We start from the raw sequence: 20,530 nt of genomic DNA, 5'->3' as shown, positions 1-20,530 counted from the left end.
AAGTAAATAATTAAAATTAAAACACGATTATTTTTTTTTTAAATAAATAACAAAAAAGCACGCCGGGCTGGAGTTAGGGACTGAGAACCCCGCAGGACAGGCATGCGGGCTCCCCGAGCCGCCCCCGGCCCGGTGCAGCCTCCGGCGGGCGGAGGCCGGGAGGGAGGGAGGCTGGGAGGCCGGGAGGGAGGGAGGAGAGCCGCGGGGAGCCGGGCGCGCAAGGGACTGCCTCGATGGGCTTGAAAAATCACTGCAGCAGCGGCGGCGGCGGCGGGCAGGGGGGCGATGCAATCCCCGGGCTGCGCGCTGCCACGCCGCTCTGCCCGCCTCTCCCCGCCGGCTCCGGCAGCTCCCGGCCCCTCTGCCCTCCAAAACTTTCCCCTCGCCCCTCCCCGGGGTGCGAGCGAGCTCCGGACTGAGCGGTGAGCGCCGGCCCCGGGAACCCCCGGCGCGGTCGGGCGGGCGGCCGGCGAAGCATCCCGGCAGGGGGCGGGCGGGGAGGGGCGGAGGCACGGCTCCCCGCCGGGCGCTGGGTTTTCCCGACCACCCTTTCCCCTCCCCACCCGCCCACCTCCCTCGTTCCCTCCCTCCCTCCCCTCCAGAATTAAAGTTGGGACGGTGGCGCTCCGGGGATGGGTGCGAGCCAACGCCTCTGCCGCCGGCTCGCTCTGCTCCGTCCCCAGGTCGCCCGGAGCCCGCTCCCCCGCCCGTCCGCCCAGGAGGGATGCTGCTCCGGGAGCTGCTGGGGCTGCTCCGCTGCTGCTGGCCCTCCCTGCTGCTGCACTGTGCCCTCCACCCGCTCTGGGGCTCTGTCCAGGTAGGGCCGCGCTGCTGGCACGGCAGGGGGCCGGGGGACGGCAGCAGGCAGAGCCCCCGGGCGGCCCCGAGGCGGGGGCGGGCGGGGGGGGGCGCGGCGGGGGCCCCCGAGGCGGGGGAAGCCGCGGCTGGGCTCGACGCGGTCCCCCCGGTGCCCGCGATGCGGGACCGAGCGCGCCGGGCAGCCGCGCCCGGGCTCCGAGAGCCCGCGGGCGACTCCGCGGTGCGGCCGGAGCCTGGCGGAGCGGGACTTTTCTCGGGCCACCGGCTCGGACAGCGCCCTGCGCTGGAGATGGAAGAGGCGCCCGAAGGAGGCGCGCACGGAGCCCAGCTCTGGAGGGCTGGTGGTGGTCGTGGTTTGCCGTGGGGGTTTGGTGACGGTGGAGAATCAGGGATTCTCCGGGCGAAAGCAGCTTTTTGACAACTCGGACTCGTGTGACCTTGGTCGCGGTGTGGGGCGAGCAGGGAGATGGGCTGAGAGTGGCCATCCAGTTTGGAGAACCAGACCGGCAGCAAGGCTGAACTCAAATGCGTCACTTTGATATTTTAAACTTTATTTGTAATATATGTCTTCAGAGGAGTGATTGATGAGCCAGCCAAGTGCTGTTCAAGAACAGAAGGGTTGCAGTTTCTTGGAGAAAACACAGTGGAGACTCCATGTCTTTGACTCCCTGTTCTAAACTTAGTGGCTCCCAAGAGATTAAATAGAGATGTTATAATATCTCATCTCTTGCCGTGAATGACAAAGAGGATTGTGCTCCTTGCAGATTAAAATGAAGAGAAATACAGCAAAAACAACATCTTTTAAACCAATGTCCCCATCGTAAAAACCTGTTCCGCCACTACCACTGCTGTCCTGCTCAAGTATTCAGCTAGCTGGCCATAAATTAAAACTGTAACTGCATCTTTAAGGGAAGTGCAGTTGTGTAAAGAGAGATGCCTTCTGAAACCTCTCTCCTGTAATCACTCAGTCAATCAGGCAGATTAAAAAAAAAAAACTTGCATAAACATCTCTCTGCAAACTACTTAGGCGATCTAACCTAATCTTTCAGAAGTAATTATGTTTAGTTTATAACAATTGAAACAGGCTCTGAGAAATGCAAAAGCCAAGGGGTCCTGCCTTTCCATGCAAAAATTTGGAAGTTTTGTTGTCCCATTCTTCATCCATACCTGTGTTACTGCCTACTGTTCTGTGTAAGGACAATCAATAAATCTCCTCAGACTCAAGCTTTTTGCCAGCCTCTCCCAAAACTCGGACGTATCTAAGGATCCCAGTGGCATGTACCGATGGAAAGGACAGGTGTGGAGCACTCACCAGCATGGAGACCTTCCTGTGACCGAAACTCCCTTGTCTTTGAATCCTTCCCATGACTCTCTTCCCCATGTTGAATCATAATCCTTGCTCTTATCTTCAAAGTTTCACAAGTTGTACTCTTCTCGACTAACCTGTGAGTGTCCCATCTTGTCACTCCCTGTCCCTGCTCCATCTACAGCAGGCATCGTGTTTTGTCACTTCTCTTCTCCCAGCCCCTCTTTACCCGTTCGTCTGTGCTCTGACCTACGTGGGGCACAGCCTTCCCTACCACATCTTGGCACTCCCTCTTCAAGCCCTGCCTTGGGACACTTAAGAGAATCAGTCAGATACTAATCAGACAAGAAACATTTATCTTATTTTTTTTAAAAGAAAGGAAAACATCTTTTTTATTAGCCTAGTAGCCAGAATAATGACAGGAAGGAAGGGACAATTCTGTCTGAGGCTTTTGACATAATTTAAAAAAAAAAAAAAAGATCTGTAAGTGTTGTGATAAATAATGGTGTCACATTTTTTTCTGGTTTCATAAACATGGATTTGAATTAACTCTGATGTGAATTATGCAGAGCCATTCTGGGATTTATACGGCGGCATTGAGACCTCTTCCCTGTAGACTGCTTCCAAGAGACAAAGCTCTTGCCACATCAGCAGGCTTTTAGAGGTCTCTGTGCTTTTTCAGTCAATTGCACTTTTCTTTTCAGGCTTTCCTCCTTTTACCTGATTCACAAAGTCACAAGAGGGCCATGCTGTGGGGACGGTATTAATCCTCTTTCCCCATCCCACTCTGTAAATCATGCTTGTGAACTGCTGCAACCCCATGGGACTCTACTGAAATACCAAACACCTCTGAAATACCAAACACCACATGCAGATTTGTTTTTCCACTCCATGCAAAGCAGAAATAGGACTATTGTTTCTGCAGGAAATCTTGGATTAAAAAAATGTATCACAGATATGAACCTCAACTGAAAAACTACAAAGGGAAACCAACATTTACCACTTTTTGCTTGCTTTTCCCCGGACATTTGTGGATCAGACTTCCACTTCCATGAATATTTAAAGATGTTTGCCTTTTTGCAAAGCATGTTCATATCAAAGGCACAAGTCCATAAAGTCAACTCTATTTATTTTCAGAGCAGGGAAAAAAATGCATCCCCTTGATGTCCAGGCAACACATGTCCAAACTGACAGGCTGCTGAGTGTGTTTAGAAAGCCTCATGCCAAACAATCAACCATGTTCTAGAGAGGCCAAGGAGACACGTGTTCATGGCACTTACAACAGCTGGGCTGGAAGGTGCAGGTGTAACAGCTGGGGAGCAAGACCTGTTTGGTCCAGAGATGACCCCTCGCCAAGACAACATCTGTGCCACGAGCTGACTGGCAGCCTGGTGGGTGTCGTCTTGGTCATCATCTGCAAAGTACATCCAAAGCCATTCTGGGGACATACTGGTGTCTGGCAAAATGAATAGGCAGTAAAGTCTGAGGACGGACTCTAATTAGCAGACTGGTCCAGAGAGAGATCAGGCTTTTTCAACATGCCTTTTTTTCTCCTGCCATCTCCTGTAAAAGCAGCTTACCTTGAATTGCAGACAGTGGGAAAGAAACATGGAGTAATTTATTTCATCATCCTCCGCCAGAGCAAGATTGCTCCCTCAAGCGTATTTTCTAGTGATTTGTTCTGATTACCTTTAGAAGACACAAATAATAGCCTTCATTCCTTTCATAACAAGACTAATAGACATCAACAGTGGGATTTTTTTTTTCTTGAAAATTAGCCAAATGTCTTTTCCTTTTTCTTAATTCAGTCTTTCTACTGTTAGTTAATCTTCCTGAAACAGTCCTCGACTCTTTCTCTCCCCCTCAAGACCCTCAAACTCAATTTGTGTCTTTCCTTTTCTTGCCAGATTTCAGCTAGTTTACAATATCTTTGTTTTCGCGTACTAACCCTCTAAGACAAACCCCTGGAAAGGTAAAATCTGTGTTCCCACAAGTATCTTCTAGCAACCGGACATTCTACTGAGTGAAAAGGGAAGGGAAACAAACAATTTTGGTAAATGATCAGACTAAGGTATGAGGAGAACAAACAACTCTTTTTTTCAGGAAAAGTACACAGAAGCAGAGAGCAGCTGGGCATGTGTAGGGTTAATCTTGTCTGCAAAGTAATTGAGAAAAATATCCACTGGTTTCTGAGGACACTCTATTACCAGCCTAAGGTAGAAGAGCCTCCAGGGATTTAAAAGCAGTCAATAGTCTAAAAAAAGACCAAGCAAGCCTTTTGGTTCTGGTTGATATTAAGTTAGAGCAATAAGTCAGCATAGCTTTTCCATACCAGCACGGTGTTCAGACTCATATACACAAAGCTGCTTCTGGTCTGCTTACGAGGTCGGCTCCAAGCCTGCTGAATGTTATGCTTCCCCGTCTCTGTTCTCTCCCACTTTACTGGCTCCTGCAAGACTGCAGCAAGCCATAGCATTTAGCAACTGGAGAACCAGGTAGGGAGCAATAATTAGAGCTGGGTGTTAATACTTGCTTCTTTATCAGTTGCTGGGGCCAGTGAAGAGATATTGCCCTACTTGCTCTGTGAGCACTGCAGGTGCTGTCCTATGGGTCCAAGCCAGGAGAAGTCCTGGGTGTTCTTCCAGCGGGGCTCCTCTTGGACAAGCTGCTAACACCACAGCCCGACACGCAAACAGCCTTGGAAGAGATGAAACAGCATAGAGGATATTTTGCTGCCTGTGATCACTTACTTTAAAGATAAATATACCTACTTAGCAGACAGATTTATTACCAGCTATGAGGGATTACGAAGCTGAGTCAGTTTGATTCATTAGAGCATTCGGAGAGTTTGTGTAAGTTCCTGGAAGCTGTCTGGGATGGTCTTTAGCCATCCTCTTGCTGTTACCTGATGGCGAAGGGGAAAGTTGGAAGGCACTTGTACTGAATTTGTTTTTCCCTATGTTTGGTAATAGATTTTGACATGCTGTTTAAAGAACTGAGCCTTCTGCCTTGTGCTGTGCCAAGCCATCCTTCCAACTCAGTTGCGCGTAGCTCTTTCTATTCTTTTCTTCCCTCTCTATAATATTTAATCAACAAAGCCCTACCGCCATTTCCCTGAGGCCAGAGTAATGCATCTTTCTGCATTTAGAAACCTCCTACGCATGTGAACATGTCTTTTGTGCTGTGATGCTGTTTTAATTAGCCACATCTCTCTTGTTGGCCAGAAATACATGAAAAGACTGCGTGCAGCCCTCCTGCAGCCAGGAGGTGCCTGGCTGTGGGCCATGGCAGAGGCTTGCTGGCCACGCTGGGGGCTAGGGGATGAAGGGGAGAGGAGATGGGCTCTGCATGCCCGAAGCTGGCACGGGAAGGGAGGCAACCCTGGGTGGCCGTGGGGATAGACGAGGACGCAGAAGGGGCCTACCTAAAACAGGTCGGAGGGTCAGGCATGAGGCATCCTCTGTGTAATGACCAATGTGCCATGGAAAATATATAATTCAAGAATATGGTGTTAGCCTAAAACTATTAGGACAATAGCCCTCCCAACACCAAACTGTACAAGGCAACAGTTGAATGCTAGCGTCACTTGCCTTGGCTTCAGTGAGACACGGGTCCATCCCAGGTGGGCTCCTAATCCTACGTTCAAAGTTCTTGTTAGATAACATGCTGCTTCGTCTTATAGGCTCTGTCTCCTTAAAAGAGTATCCTGAGACTCTGTTAGAGTCTCAGTCCTTTCAAAAAAGCTGGCTTAGAGACCTCTGAAATTAACACCAGTCAGAGGCTCCTGCAATGTTCCCCAAATTTTCTTTTCATTAGGGACTTACTCCACTTCATTTTTTAGCATTAGATTAGAAATTTTACAGTCACTGAATTTTCCTTAAGTCTCCAGTCATGTAAATATTATTGCCAGTAAGAAAAATATGCTGTTAATAAGTGCTCCTTTTCATGATGAGATCAAGATACTGAATACATTGAATACTGGCTAAATTGTTGTCCAGGGCCAAGCAATGCCTACACTTGGGTTCAACAGTATTTACACTTGGGCTCTGCAATGCCCCCTCTTCAGCTTTATAACTAACCAATACTGCATGTTACGGAGGATACAGGTCACAGTTTATGGCATTTCCATTTTCACCATGCCATAGATGTGGCCTACAGATGGGTAAAATGTGGGTTCCCTCTTGCCATAGTGGGAAGTGAAGCAGTCTGTGAAATGCTTTCCGAACATCAGAGGGAGGCTGGCACAACAGAGATCTCATCTGGCTTTCACTTCTGCCGTAAGGAAAATGAACATAATCCTGACCCTAAATGTCTTGTAATTTTTTATTAGCTCTCTTTGGCTCGCAGCAACGACCCTGTGAATAATGCATGCTGCTAGATGGCTTTCCTAAGGAAAGAAGGCTTACGCAATCATATTGTCTGCCACTACCCGCCTTCTCCCTACCTCATAATAACTCAGAAACCAGCTGTCCAATTTCAACCGCATTTGACAGAGGGAAAGAGGTCTTGAAGATACTATGTTAAGTAAAAAATAAAATAAAATTGAGACCACATGGGGAAGAGAGACCTTGTAGTGGCCTCAGTGAAAAGCAAGTGGTGGCAGGAGCTCAGTTCTCACCAAGGGATGAGGTGCCACTCAGGAGCTCAAGTCCAAGAAGCACATTCATGGAAAATAAGTTTTCACTCTTTCTGACTTGTTTCTTCACAGATTACTCAGGGCGAGCCCCAGAAGTCATGCTCCAAGCCTGTAGCAGACGAAGTGACAGAGAGCTGCCAGGAAGTTTGCCAGTGCAGACCACCTCCACCATTGCCACCACCTCCCCCACCTCCACCACCCCCAAGGTTGCTGGTGGTGCCGGGTAAGTAGCCACTGGTGCGGTTGTGGTGCGCTGAAGGAGTGCAAAGCGACGGTAATGCCTGGACAGATGGAAGGAGAAAGGATGTGGGAAAGGGCACAGCTAGCTCGTTTATCATTTTCCACTTAGCAAATGGAGGAAAAAATGTTCTCAGTGGAGATGGAGATCTGTTTTCTGATCAATGAATAATACTTGGCTTTTGGAGGAAAGCCAGAGAAATTCCCTCCTTTCGTTGTATTATATATGATTCCCTGGCTTTAAGTGGTTCGCTAATGTCCTAGTCCTGAGAAATGCTCTCCTACACAGACAAAGTGTTGTGCTTCCCCTTGATTTTGTATGACCTACTGTTTCACCAGGTACACACCTTGGAGGTCCTCGTGATCCAAGGCAAATTAATTTACAAGCAGGCAAAATTTTCAGCATTCTGTCTAGTCCAACCCAGGAAGGAAGGGTGGAATTGGCAAAGAGGCTGTGTGGGGTCTCCATCTTTGGAGGTCTTCAAAAGGCAGACAGGCAAGGGCTTCTGTGAGCAGAAGACTGAAATTAGCTCATCTCCAATTTCCTTCCAAATCAGTACTTCTGTGATCTCTGACACATGAATCCTTTCCAGAGAGTGGAGAGTCGCCTCGTGCACAGATAGTTGTGTCAGCGGTCCCCAGAGAGGAGTTCATTGGCAGTGCAATGGACCTTGGTGGCGCTACGTGTACTAACTGGTTGCAGGGACATGGGCTGAACCCTGTGCAGGCACCTTTAGATCCCAGGCGTTTGATATTACAGCAAATTTCCTCAGCACTACTGTATTTTTGCAAATTTGTCTCTCCCTAAAAGGCTGCCTATTAATTCTTCTCCCTGCTTAGATAAACTCCCCTGGAACAGTGTTGTAAAGTATGTCTATTATCCTTCTCAGTGCTTCCCCCATGGGAGAAGAATTCATTAGGTAGCATCATGTGGATATTTGTCTTTATCAGCTCCATCCCTAGATGTGTAGAAGACATGAGGAAGACTCCTGCACAGTTTTTAGCCTGCTAGAGGACAGGCAGAATTTTGCAGTGTTTTCTGCCAGCAGTATGCTTCATATCTGTGCCAGGCTGCAGAAATTTAAGGCAGAGGCAGAAAAAAAAACAGTAATTTGAAACACTTGGAAAAGGAAGTACAAAGAGAGCTTGAAAAGCAGAGATGAAGGTTTTTAATAGCAGGAAAAATCTCTTTCAATATTCAAGAAAATGTTATGGACGGTAATAGTGGAAATTGCCTTGATCTTTGTCTCACAGTCAGAAAATAAAGTGTTTGCCACTCCGTTTTCTTGTACTTGGGCTACCCATTGCCCTGGGGAACCACTCTTACCCATTTGCGAAGCGGCAGAGTAGTGCCAGCACTGGTCCTCGGCATGGTGCTCAGCTGCTCTGGGAGGACTCTGCTCTCCTTTCCCTGGGCTGCCGCCAGGCAGCTGGTCTGCGTGCATGGATTTGTCTACTGCGAAGTGGGAGGAAATCATACCAGAAAAAAATAAGTCTGTCACACGTTGCAAAAAGAGGAAACAGAAATCAAACGGGCCTGTGACTGGGATAGCCTGATGCTTACTCAGGCTGGATTGCCAGGTGCTAGCCCAGTTCTAAAAATGAGCTATATAAGTCCAGATGACTAATATTTAAACAAGCTATTTCATTTCAAATGCAATAAAAAAATAGATTACACATTCCTTTCACCAGTAAGCTTTAGAGTAGCAATCAAGTGCCTCATCTTGAAAGATGCTTTCATTATTATCATCTGTCTAGGCACTGTGATTTAGCCCACGTGTACAGCAATCCCCATCCCTGTGAGAATGAGCAAGCCTTGTGGTTAAATATTGATGTTTTGGACACTGCTTTTAAGCAGCGTTTGGAGGAGAGGGCAGTAAAGGGACAAGACAAGCTATAATTAAATGGTTGATGCTAGGCTTGCACTTTGCACTTTTTCAGTGATTAAAGTGTTGGAAAGACCTCAGCAAAAAGAAGGAGCAGCCCAGGAGGCACAAGGTTTTTACTTCTACATCTTTGAGAAGACGCTGTCATTGCTTTCAGAGCTTTGTCAGCCCCAAAAGGCTGCAGCCTGCTAGGCACAGTCCTTAACAGCTATTTGTGCAATTGTGCTGAAAGTTGTTGGAGGTTTAGATGATCTCCACATGTTGTGGTTTGGACCTAATGGTGAAAGCCAGTAAGTACGTAACTCCTGTCCATCCAGCTGCTACAGACATTGACAGCTCAATTGTCTGTTAAATGAAGCCATGTTAAATGAAGCACTCTTTGACATGTGCTTTTTGGTCTCCAGTTGCTGCTATGGAAAAGCGGAGGACCCTCTTTGTGTACTCTTATCAGTCCCGCCTCAATGTTTTGCAAGCCCTACTTGGATGTATAGAGTGGCATTGGATACCTGCATGTGAGCAGCTGAATCAGTCTCTTACAGGCTTTTATTGTGATTGAGAATCATAGAATCATAACATGGCTTTGGTGGGAAGGGACTTTAAAGGTTACTCAGTTCCAACCCCCTGCCGTAGGCAGGGACAGCACCCACTAGATCAGGTTGCTCAGGACCTCATCCAGCCTGGTCTTGAACACCTCCAGGGATGGGGCATCCACAACCTGTCTGGGCAACCTGTTCCAGTGCCTCACCACCCTCTGAGTGAAGACTTTCCTCCTAATCTCTAATCTAAACCTCCCCTCTTTTAGAATAATTCAGGACTTTCAGGAACAATCAGATTGCATTTAGTATCTCTTCAGACATTTCAATATAGACTGGTCCATCCAGTGACAAATCCTCAGCTCTGCTTCCTACAGATAATATTTAACAGATTTGTATAAATCTATGAATTCCAGAATTCACATATAATTGCTCATAAATTCTGTGTTCACTCTGATGGATAATAAGCTAATTCCCTCCACAGAAAATAAACCGAATCACATACAACTTGGCAGTCAGGCAAAACAAATGAGAGGTGGCAAAAACACCAACTTGTGTGTATGAAATGTATGGGTTGTGCTTCAGTGCACTCTGTGGAGACGTATCATCCATTCAGCAATATAAGTATGGGAAATTAAATTAGATCATTTGGCCAATATATTTCCCAACATGGATAACTAAATTATGGACTGGTGGATTCAGGGAATGTCTCCACCACCCAGACTGCAGGTCCCAGGAAAGAAAACATGGGCTGTTTTTGTCCTCCCTCTGCCGCGATCAGAGGCCTGCTTTTTCCATGTTTCTAACTCCTTCACACAAGCCACTGGCATTTCCAATATCTCTTCCACACCCTATTCTTGCCTTCACTGCACCTGCTCTGCAACTATCCTGGGACTTTACTCCACACCCTGCAGCAGCATATCCATGTTAAGTAGAGGACTCTTGGTCTGCTACAGTGAATCCTTCTGCTTTATGGTATCTAAATGAAGGCTGGGTCAGCCACACTGGTTACTGTGAGTGCTGCTTCTTTCAATGCTGCTTGGTCGGAGTTCAGTGTCTCTGTCCATAAATTGGGACACGGAGATCTTCACCGTGAGTGTTTCAGTTTTGAATTTCCTGAGCTTCGTGCCAAGTGCTGTTTTTTTGTGTCCCAGATACTCCTGTCTTTTTTGGTATAGACACGTGCCTTCCTGATGGTCTTCAAGCTGAGGAGGCCCAGCCGTGTTAGAAGTAGCTAGGATGCCAGGGACTGTGTGACAAACTGGTGGGGGCTGTCAGGAGACATGGCGGTTGAGACAATGACAGTTTCTCCAGGCTGTCTGTCATGTTTATATTTCCTCAGTATCTCTCCGTATGCAAGCAGAAGCCTGCTTTTTAACCCACGCCTAGAAAACTGCTGGTTAACAAAGTGAAGGGAAAGCTCGTGAGGCTGTGAGGGGCTTAAGGCCAACTAAGTTTAGATGCTGACAGCAAAGAATGTATGAACTTTCAGTGAAATTCACCGTGTTCCCTAGATGTGGCTTTCATGACCTGGAGGAGCTAGGGATTTTCAGAACCTGGCCATTAATTAACTGTTCCTTTCTTCCCACCCCCCCCCCCCACCCCCCCTCCGCCTGCTTTCCTCCCTGTCTCTGGATTTCAGCCAAGACTAAGGCAAGGTGGAGTACTTGTTTAGGCAGCATTTCTAACCCAGCTACACAGACCCATGAGATTAAGCTAGTTCAAATGATGTTGACCCTTCAAAATCTAAAACATTGCAGTTGTCAACCTTTAAATTCTTTGTAAGCCCACAGTATTCTCCAGGGCCATGGCAAAGAAGAAAGGAATTCATCTGGAAGTAGAAGCTAGGCTTTCAAAATAGGGAAGGATTGAAGGCAGACATCCAAGCAGAGACAAAGACAGCAGTCAGTATCAGTTTTAACCTGCCTAAGGTTTGAGGAAAAAACAGTTCAGAGGTGACTTATTCAAAATGAATCAAGGAAGGGAAAGGATGTTCAGCATGAACACCTCCCTCACTGGTTGGCAACGTTTGCTGTCTCTTCTCTATCCATCTCCTGCATTGGGTAAAGAGTCCGTGGTACCGCCATCCCTTCACTGATGATGGAATTGTCAAATCAAATATTGCTTCAGTTGAAATTTAGAGGAGGAAATGTGAATAAAACCTTTTATCTGAGATCATTACAAGCAGAACTAGCACATATGAGTCTGGATATGTGAACCAGCCTTTGACTCATTGGACGCTTACACGTACATACACAGTTAGGTCTTTATAGCTCCTGAACTCTGTGAAAGTGTGCCATAAGCTCTCAGTTAAGATAAAGCACAATCAAGTCACAGTGCAAAGCCAAAGTGAATGACATCATTGCAGAGGACTCTAATCTCAAGGCTGTAATTGTACAATTTGTTTTTTCAAGGTGAAATCTTTATCTTTGGAGATAATGCATCTAATTAACTAATGATTTGGTCTGAAAATGCCAAAACAAAAATGACCAACTGTAGTCAGGGAGCAACTTTTTGGCAACTGTATGAGCACAAATGCATAGCTTAATTTCAGGAAGTGTGCAGGGTCCCTTCAGTGCAAATAGGAAAGCTAAGGACATTTGGATCTTTAAGGACAGATGCTCTCAGTGTGTGTAATATGTTGAAGCCTGAAGTACTGGAACAGACTGGAACTTCTTAAACTTTGAGGAGGTTTTAAAGCAACCAAATTTTGCAGATTTGGATTGCTGACCACTAGCAACATGGCCTTTCACAGCAGGAACTTGTTTTAGAAATGAAAACCATATGGTTCTGGTACATAAAAGAATAAGAAATGTTTTTTCCTTAGGCTTTTCTGTGACCTAAATGCTAGTAGTAGAATGGGTGAGGTAACCCACTGTGGATCGAGAGAATGAGTTTGAGCCTCACACAAACATGCTCTCCAAAAGGCTGTATAAGAAGGAGAGCTAAGCGTGGTCCTGGTGCTCAGCACATCACGTCTCGTATTACATGGGCACAGACATTGAGGTGCTTGCCTACGCAAGGCCAAAAGGATCTTTGGCCTTGGACAATCTATGATTGTCCTCCAGGAGGTGAGGGGAGGTTGTGATTGCAAAACTTCATTGAAATCCTCCTGGAGGCCACCACATGCCTTAAAACATGAAGCACCAAAGAATTTGCTGCAGGTCATCAGGTACAGCTCTTGCAGTATGGGCTGTGTGTCCAGCTTCTTTTGTGTAGGCCTTTTGTCTTTTGAGTGCTTTGCACCTTTCCAAACATGTGCTGTGACTGTAATTCTGACCCTAAGAACTTGTCTGGCATAACCAGCCCTTGCTCACCCCACTTCTGCCAGAAGGACTGGGTTTGAGTAGTTTTGAGATATGTAGGCACACTTTAAGAGTTTATGATCAGCTTCTCCAAAATACTGATGACCAAATAAATTGTTAGCAAACACATGGGGGTGTTTTTCTATCATAACGGGGAAGAAATTTTCCTCCACGCTTCATATGTAATACTTACTAGCAAAACTGAGCAGTAATGGAAGAGAACTACAGTAACACACAAAGTGGAGGGGTACACAGACTCCTACATCAGGAAATTTATAGCAATGACATCTGCTGTGAGAGAACATTGTTTTAGCATATTGGTCTAGACAGTGATTTTTAAATGCAAGCAGAATGCTGAAACAGGGAAGCCCTTTCAGTTTGGATAACACAGCTGTTATACTGTGAATTACACTCCTGTGTGAGACTGTTGTTTATACTTTACAAAGCAAAACCATAATCCAATTCTTGTCTTCTCCCAGATCACTTTCAGTTTATTGAAGGTTTGTGATTCTAAGAACTTACGGTAGGATTTCGAGGCTTTCAAATCTAAATTGAAATCCAGCCATGCAGCCTGGAGACACAGATGAGAGCACATGCTGAGTTGAGCCCAGGTCCCCGTCATGCTGCCTTCACGTCACAGATGCTACCTTCCCTGTTAGCACAGTGAACCAAATCATTAAACATCCAAGGTGGGGTTTAGGCAGAATTCACCCACCTAAATCAGAAATGCAATGCTTAGATTTCCTGCCTCACACTGCAGGTGCTGGTGAATTAAACACCAAAGACATAAAGACCTCAAAATCCCGATTTTTTTTTTTTCATCTAGCACAGTTATTTCTAGTGCAGGAATAAAAGTTAGAGGTCTTCACCTCCCAGTCAAAATGGGAAAAATGTTCAGGGTGAGAAGATTTCTTAAGCAGCAATCAAATACGAAGCTTGAATTAGTTTTGCATCTGGGATGTTGTATTAAATATGAAGAGCTGGATTAGTGATTAGAAAGCAGGTAAGACTGGAAAAGGTTCATGCGAATACTTTACTCATAGGATTCTGCTATCAATTATGTACATAACATCTCATATTGTGCTGTTGTAAACTGTCTGTCTTTGTAAAATAGTGGTTAGATCAGACTGTCAATTCCAGCTCTGTTGCTAAATTCCCAATTCATAGTTTTTCACCACAATAAATTCTGAAATGTTTTGTCAAGGCTAATTTTTATTTAGGCAAGTGATGAATATTCCCTCTGCTCTGAGACCTTGCAGATTTGTTTTCAATTTTTCATGCAGTAATAAATCCATGTTATGGAAAAATCCACTCTCTTGAAAATGTACTCCTTCATACATTTTCCAGTATTTAAAATTAAAAGCCTCAGGCTGGCTTTTGCAGTGCAGAAATCATTGGGAGTTCTGTTATCTATAGATTAAAAGTATTGTTTAATTTTGAAACAGGAAGCATTAGATATTAAACTCATTCTGCAGTAGAACCGTCCTTTCTGCTTTGAGATGTGTACTCCAACAGCCTGATTTTTTTTTTTTTTTTAAGAAAAAGGACTTGGCAAAACTGAAGACATTAATTCCCTGTGTGGATGGCAGTCCATTTGTACATGACTACCATTTCATTGATTGAGAAGATAACAAATCTTCAGTGAAGTTACTGATGAGTCAGAGGCTGCTGAGTTACAAATAATTGTAAGTTCCCGTGCCCCTGGCAGACTGGAGTTGTGTCTCATCTTGACAAGCCAGAAGCAAACTTAATTGGCACAAGCTGTCCTAGCAGCAAAGGTTAAGCAGCTGACCTTGATAAAGCACCCACAGAAACATATGTTCTCATAAGGTTTGGGGCATTGTCTTAGTTAAAAATGTGGTAAAAGGGTGTTGTGCTGCCTGTATAATTGCAACTTATGGGGAATTTTTAAGTCAGCATAGCTGATCAAGGAAGCAGCAGTCTGAACATTTGGGATGTTATCCTGAAGTGAGTACATAATATCCATTAATTTAATAAAAACGTAGCTTAATAAGTGATACCACTGCCAAAAATTATCATTAATAATTATGTGAGTTAGTTTAACACTTGCCCTAGTAAATCATATCCCATTATAATCACATATATATACTAGCAAATAATGAATACCTAATTGTTATTAAAATGAATCATTTTACAATTTTGAAGAGTCTTTTAAATGGAGCTGATATTTCATCACTTCATTAGTTGAAAATATTTTACACAAAGGTCTGTCCCTTGGCAAGTTATGCTGTTAAACTGGACTTTTATAAGGGAGCCAGTGGAGCAAATTCTATTGAATCATCACTGGACATTTTCCTTTCCCTCTGGAAGGATGGTATACTCTTATTTCATAGCCACTGTTGAAGGAAATGACTGTCGGTTGAGCAAAGGGAGGGTTTGTTTTAACCCTCATTTTGACTTAGCAAGTTGCAGGTGCTGTTTCATCTTTATGGGGCTTTATTCTTTAGCACTGGCTGCCAAGTACTGTAGGCTTCAGGAGAGAATGATGGTCAACAGCATCTCTGCAAGTGTTTGCCTACCATGCAGGCCTAGAGTTCTGTGTGAAGACAGTGAAAAGTGCAGAGAAAAGACCAGTAACCAAGTGGCTTGCTTTTGTGACTGTGAGGTAGGTTGTGCCTTGCCTTTTGTCTTTCAGAGAGTTACAAGTGTACTCCAAGTGGTGATTGAGGACTTTCTGTTGGGCCTTTGGCATGGTGAAATGACTTGATCTGTTAACATGATATAATTGCCTTTTTAACTATTCTATATTTTATGGACACTGCACAATAATCTATCAGTTGATAAATGGAATTTTATTCTATTAGGATTAAACATACCTCTGGTTTGGAAAGCATTTTACATTTTAGTTCCATTTCACTCCAGCCAGGTCATCAATTTTAGCTATATTTCTCTTAGTGAAACCCAAATACAATTTGGAAAAGGAACCTGAGTGCACTAAGTGTGGGAATTATTTACTGGTCCCAGGGACATTTTCTAAATGATAGTTGAAGCCCTTCCAGCAAAAACTGAGCTATTGAAGTGATATAGGGAATAAACTTTGTAATATCTAACAGGAACATTATGTTTATGTAGATGCTGTACACTAACAGAAGTACCTGCTACATAGTCAACCAGCTGTTCCCTAAAACTCAGACATGTGACTTGCAATGTCTTTCTTTGTAAACTGAACTCTTTAAAGCCATCTGTAGTTATCAATCTAAAGTGTATGTCTAGTACAGCCACTCTCCGTATAGCATCTGAATGCCCAACATGCAATCCATTAATTTTTCAGAGATAGACACAAACCAGTGACTTAGAAACTGCTGCTACTAACAGATGAAGAAAATATTCCGAGTATTTCCAAGTCTTCTACTATCTGTGCTATGAAAGTCAGCCTGCAGTTGGCTGAAGCTCGTTTTCTGTTTGCTTCCCTGAAGGCACTAATTTGGAGAAAGTTTCAGCTCCAAGCTGTGAGGTTTGTCCAATCTTCACTATTGTCTGGAGTTTCCTGAGCTCTTTAAAAAGCTACTATCTAAGAGATAATATCTTAATCATAGCAGTAGTACTGAATTTTACTTGCATTTCATAGCCTTATTGTCTCTGATGGCACCATTCTTGTGAATACCGTTCAGCCTGAAGAAGTCGTGCAGATCTGGCTTTAATTTGATCTGTATATAGAACATTATAAAGAGAAAATCTGTCATCTTTCTGTGGGATTGAATCTGCCAGCCCTGAGGTATCTCATTAATCATTCTCTGGCAAAAGACTGGTCATCGTTGTAGGAGCTTAGACTTCCGAAATCATGTTTCATCTGTTTGGATTTCAGCCTACATCATCCCTCCTTTGAAGGCCTGTTCAATGCAAGAATTGAAAGACGGATAAACTTTCAGAAGACTTCATGGCGATGTGCTGTGACTCTTGCTAAAGAAGTGCCTTCCCTCCCTGTAGGAGCATCAACAAGAGAGTCCAGGGTGCTGCTTCTCCCTCCCCACTAACCTGCTGGTGGGATCCCATGAGGTCCAATTAACCCATCAGCCACTCAACACTACCATGTCTGAAACAAACTCACCTTTGTAAACTTTGGATTTGAGACTAGTGGATGTTGAGCACTGAAGATTGTTATTGTTAGGCTCAAAAGTGAACAATAGTTGCTACAGAAGTGATCAGCGAGGTTCTGTCCTACCACGCACTGAAGAGAATAAGGTGCTTGCCCTGCTGGGAGGAATAGGCAGAGCCTATGGCCATGCCATCACCACCTGGTAAAGAGAAAGGAGGCAGCCTGAGGTACCAGGGCATCGCTGTGTTCATTTCTTATTTGTCCTCTGTCAGTGATGCTACAGTTTCATCCAACACCTGACAAAAAAACGTGTATCAGCAGATACTGGAATTAAAAGTCTGTAAGGGCTATCACTACATGTATTTAAACTGTCCATAGGGGTGGCACTACCTGCTACCTGATCTTACTTTGTCACGTTTTTCTAACCAACAGTTTCCCAAAGAGATGCTGTTTCCCCCTCTCCATCTGATTCTCCCTCAGCAAGAGGACAGAATTGTTTTTACCTTGATTAAATCACACACTATCGATTTCTGTCCCAGACAGAAAAGATCACTGGTACCTGATAAGGCTCTGCCATACCCCTGATAAGGCTCCACCATACCTGCCTTCACAGTGCTGCTGGGGCATGCCTTTCATCCAAGGCTGCCTGAGGCTCAGTAAAAGCAACGGCTAGCTTTTGAAGGTTTTTTAAGCACCTAAAAATGCATAGTTTCTCAGTGGGCTCTCCAAACCACTTAACACCAAGTAAGTGTGCTAAGCCGTGGCCCACTCCACCTTATTTTGGGGAGGATGATGCTTCCTCAGTGCTTTTTGCTCAGTGGTTGCTTGCTGCTCAGCTGAGGTGGGTGCTGGCCAGGAGGTCACGAGGGAGGACAAGGATGATTTTTACTCTTACCTTTGCTCCTCGACACCTGTTTCTCCGTGGCATGCCAGGGGGCCTGCCACTGCAAACACAAAAACAGTTGCCTCTGATTTTTCAACCTCGTTACGAGATGCATGTGTAGATACATGTAGAGATGCATGGATGTGCACATGTGTATGTGGTTGTTGAGTATTGATGTGGAAATCTGCTAATCAGGTATTAGAGCACCAAAAAGGCAAAGGCAGACTCAGCACGATGGTTCAGTGTTTTCAGGTCTCTTTCCTCCAGGATGCTCTTTTCACTGCTGTAACGTGAGGGGCTCCCACAGTTTGCTGGGGCAAGCAGCTGATCCCCAGCACTTACGTTCCCTTCTGAAGTACAACCCATGCTCCCTGCATGCGTCGCTTGCCGCTGGAGAGCCGGGCTGTGTGTTTGTGCAATGAAGTGGATGGCACTGCGCTGGCGCATGTCTGTGCCTCTCAGTGGTGCCACTGTTCAAAAGAACTGAGGATCACTGTCCTCAGGTCAGGGCTGTGCTGTTGTTGTCCTGCCCCAGTCCGCTGCCTTGCTGCTGTGCTTGCTCGAATACGTGGTTTATGAGAAAGCCAGGGAAATACTACAAAAATACAGTTAAAGTACTTGTAAGGCAAAAATTATTTACTCTATTACAGAATTGGGAAATTAATAGCAACAGTGCTAACACGCAGCCTTATGTTGCACTTTTTATCCCTATATCTTGTAACAGTTTGGAAAGCTGGGACAACTGTTCCTGTCCTGGAGGAAAATTGGAGGACCTATGTCCTTAGATGAATTTCTGTCCTCTACCCACACTGACACTCTGCCTAAGTAAAGAGAGGTTGACCCTTGTATCATAAAACTCAGAAGGTTAAACTTAAGCTTGCATATCTGTATTCAAGTTAAAGCATCCTGGCTCTCAGTGCTCAGAACCTCCAGAAATCAGGTCACCTTCTAAAATGAATTCCAGAATACTAGTTTAACAGCAAATTTTCAGACATTTGTGACCTGTTTCTTGGAGGCACCAGATACCTACTAATCTGATCAGCTCCTCCTGCATTTTGAAAAGCAGGCCACCAGACACAGCAACATTTGCCTGAGCGATGGCTCTCATGCACTAGGGCTATGTGGGGGTGTCAGCCCCCTCCGTGCTGCGTAGTCTGGTGCTGGTCCAGGTCACAGACAGCAGGGAAATGCAACAGTGCCCGCCAGGCTTTCCAGAAGGACTACACTGTTGCAAGGAGGAGACTGACTTGCAAGCCACAGGCTTCAATTCTGATTTGCTTGGGACAGAAATCAATAGTGTGTGATTTAATCAAGGTAAAAACAATTCTATCCTTTTGCTGAGGGAGAGTCAGATGGAGAGGGGGAAGCAGCATCTCTTCGGAGACTGTTAGTTAGAAAAACATATGACAAAGTAAGATCAGAGGGCAGTGGCTGACGTGAGCGCCCGTTGTAAAGATAAATGCCAGAGCAGTGTTAACACAGAAACTAGCTATGATGTAATCTCCTTAAAAGCCTTTTTTCCACAAGGCCTTTAAGTGCTACTGCTTCTCCAGATCATGCTTTAGAGAACAGACTCTCCCTCTGCGCTCACTAACCTCACTGTCCTCCAAAGGACCCTGGCAGCTGAAACCATGTTTTGCTCCTATTTGCAGAGTCGTACCTCAGTTCTGGTGGGTCTCATCAGCTCCACCAACAACCTAATAGGATTAAAGCTGGCAGATCTGGTCCTCAGCTTGTTGATTGCTTGGAGCACAGACTTTTCTCCCTAATTTTTTGATGCTCCTCTGTTTGCTCTGCTGTCTGCATCATCATTCTTCCACAAGCATGTAGGACTTGGAACTGAAATACTGTTCTTGCTCTGCAGCGATGCTGAAGCCAATATAAGTTATCCTACAAACTTAGCACCAGCCCGTCCTAGGAACCTGATGGGATGCCACCTTGGCTCTGTCCATGGGTCTTGGCCCCACAAAGGTGCTGGGCATGGCATGCATGGGGCAGAGATCTGGCACCTGTATGGGAAGTCAGCCAGGGAGCTTGCTGCTTACACCCCAGTCATGTAGTTATGACTGGAGCCAGTGTTTCCGTCTGACCCCCAAGGAGGAGGCAAAGTGAGCCAGAATGTAAGACTGCTCAGGAGTCAAAAGCCATTCTGTTTCCTTGCTTTTTCACAAAGCTGTGATGACTCCAGGCAAGCCACTTTGTTTCAATGTGCTTCACTTATGCCTGGACAACCCGTACTGTCATCTCGTATTATTTTTATTTTGGCATTAATGACAAGTTTCATTTTCTAAAGGAGTCTAAAATCTGCCAGGGGAAAGCAGCTCATGAGACCTTCTAAGGTAGCACAGCAGCATTGCTGTCACTCGTGACCTCCAGAAAACTGCAAAACAGCCCCTTTCTTCTACTTCTTCTTGCTCCATCCTCCAAAACCATGCACAAAATTTAGCATGTTCCTTGTTTCAGAAGGAAACTATTTTTCAAAAGGGGGAGAGAGGTAGAGAAAGGGGGGAACTGAAAGTGTAGAAAAACAGCGTCTACAGTGTAAAAGCTGCGGGGGAGGGAATTTCTCCAGCATCATCCCACACATGTTTTTATTACAGCAGAAGCTCCCACTGCACAGTGATAGCAGTATCCCCCTTAAAACTGTAGTAGGAACATATGCACAGAGCAGCTGCCTGATATAAAGTTGTCTGCAACATAATGTGATAAACAGAAGGATCATCTGCTACAGGAATAGCTGATATCCACCAGTGTTATTTAACCTAGCTACTCGAGGGAGGCAGTAAATCAGGACAGGCTTTCTGCTGAGCACACCACTATTGCTTGGTAGTAGTTGTTTACCTGAGTAGCTCATGGCTCTCTGGAAAT

At 45.2% G+C, this 20,530-nt stretch overlaps 1 protein-coding gene and 1 long non-coding RNA gene across 8 annotated transcripts in view; both read left to right on the top strand.

Moving 5' to 3' along the window:
- Window positions 1-455: 455 nt before the first annotated feature.
- PRIMA1 (proline rich membrane anchor 1) overlaps window positions 456-20,530 on the top strand; it is a 54,351-nt gene continuing 34,276 nt past the window's right edge. The window contains exons 1-2 of one of the 4 annotated variants that reach the window (XR_013952387.1): window positions 456-817; window positions 6,834-6,984. Coding sequence is in view for 3 of the 4 variants with exons in the window: in XM_080596319.1 (XP_080452445.1) it covers window positions 725-817; window positions 6,834-6,984 (244 nt within the window). In the remaining variant the exon portion in view is untranslated. The remainder of the gene's footprint in view (window positions 818-6,833; window positions 6,985-20,530) is intronic. The other 3 variants (XM_080596319.1, XM_080596320.1, XM_080596321.1) reach the window with 3 other exon arrangements.
- On the top strand, window positions 11,075-19,432 carry LOC308196771. Of its 4 annotated transcripts, none has more exons than XR_013952388.1 (4): window positions 11,075-14,690; window positions 15,191-15,348; window positions 16,015-16,458; window positions 16,549-19,432. It is a non-coding gene; the product is annotated as an uncharacterized lncRNA (long non-coding RNA). The 4 variants fall into 4 exon arrangements; XR_013952389.1 differs by having other exon boundaries at window positions 11,085-14,690; window positions 16,015-16,197; window positions 16,312-19,432; XR_013952390.1 differs by having other exon boundaries at window positions 11,091-14,690; window positions 16,015-16,197.

The sequence above is a fragment of the Anser brachyrhynchus genome (genome assembly GCF_964034855.1).
Source record: "Anser brachyrhynchus genome assembly, chromosome: 5".
Lineage (NCBI taxonomy): Eukaryota > Metazoa > Chordata > Aves > Anseriformes > Anatidae > Anser > Anser brachyrhynchus.
This window is presented reverse-complemented; position numbering and strand designations above follow the sequence as displayed.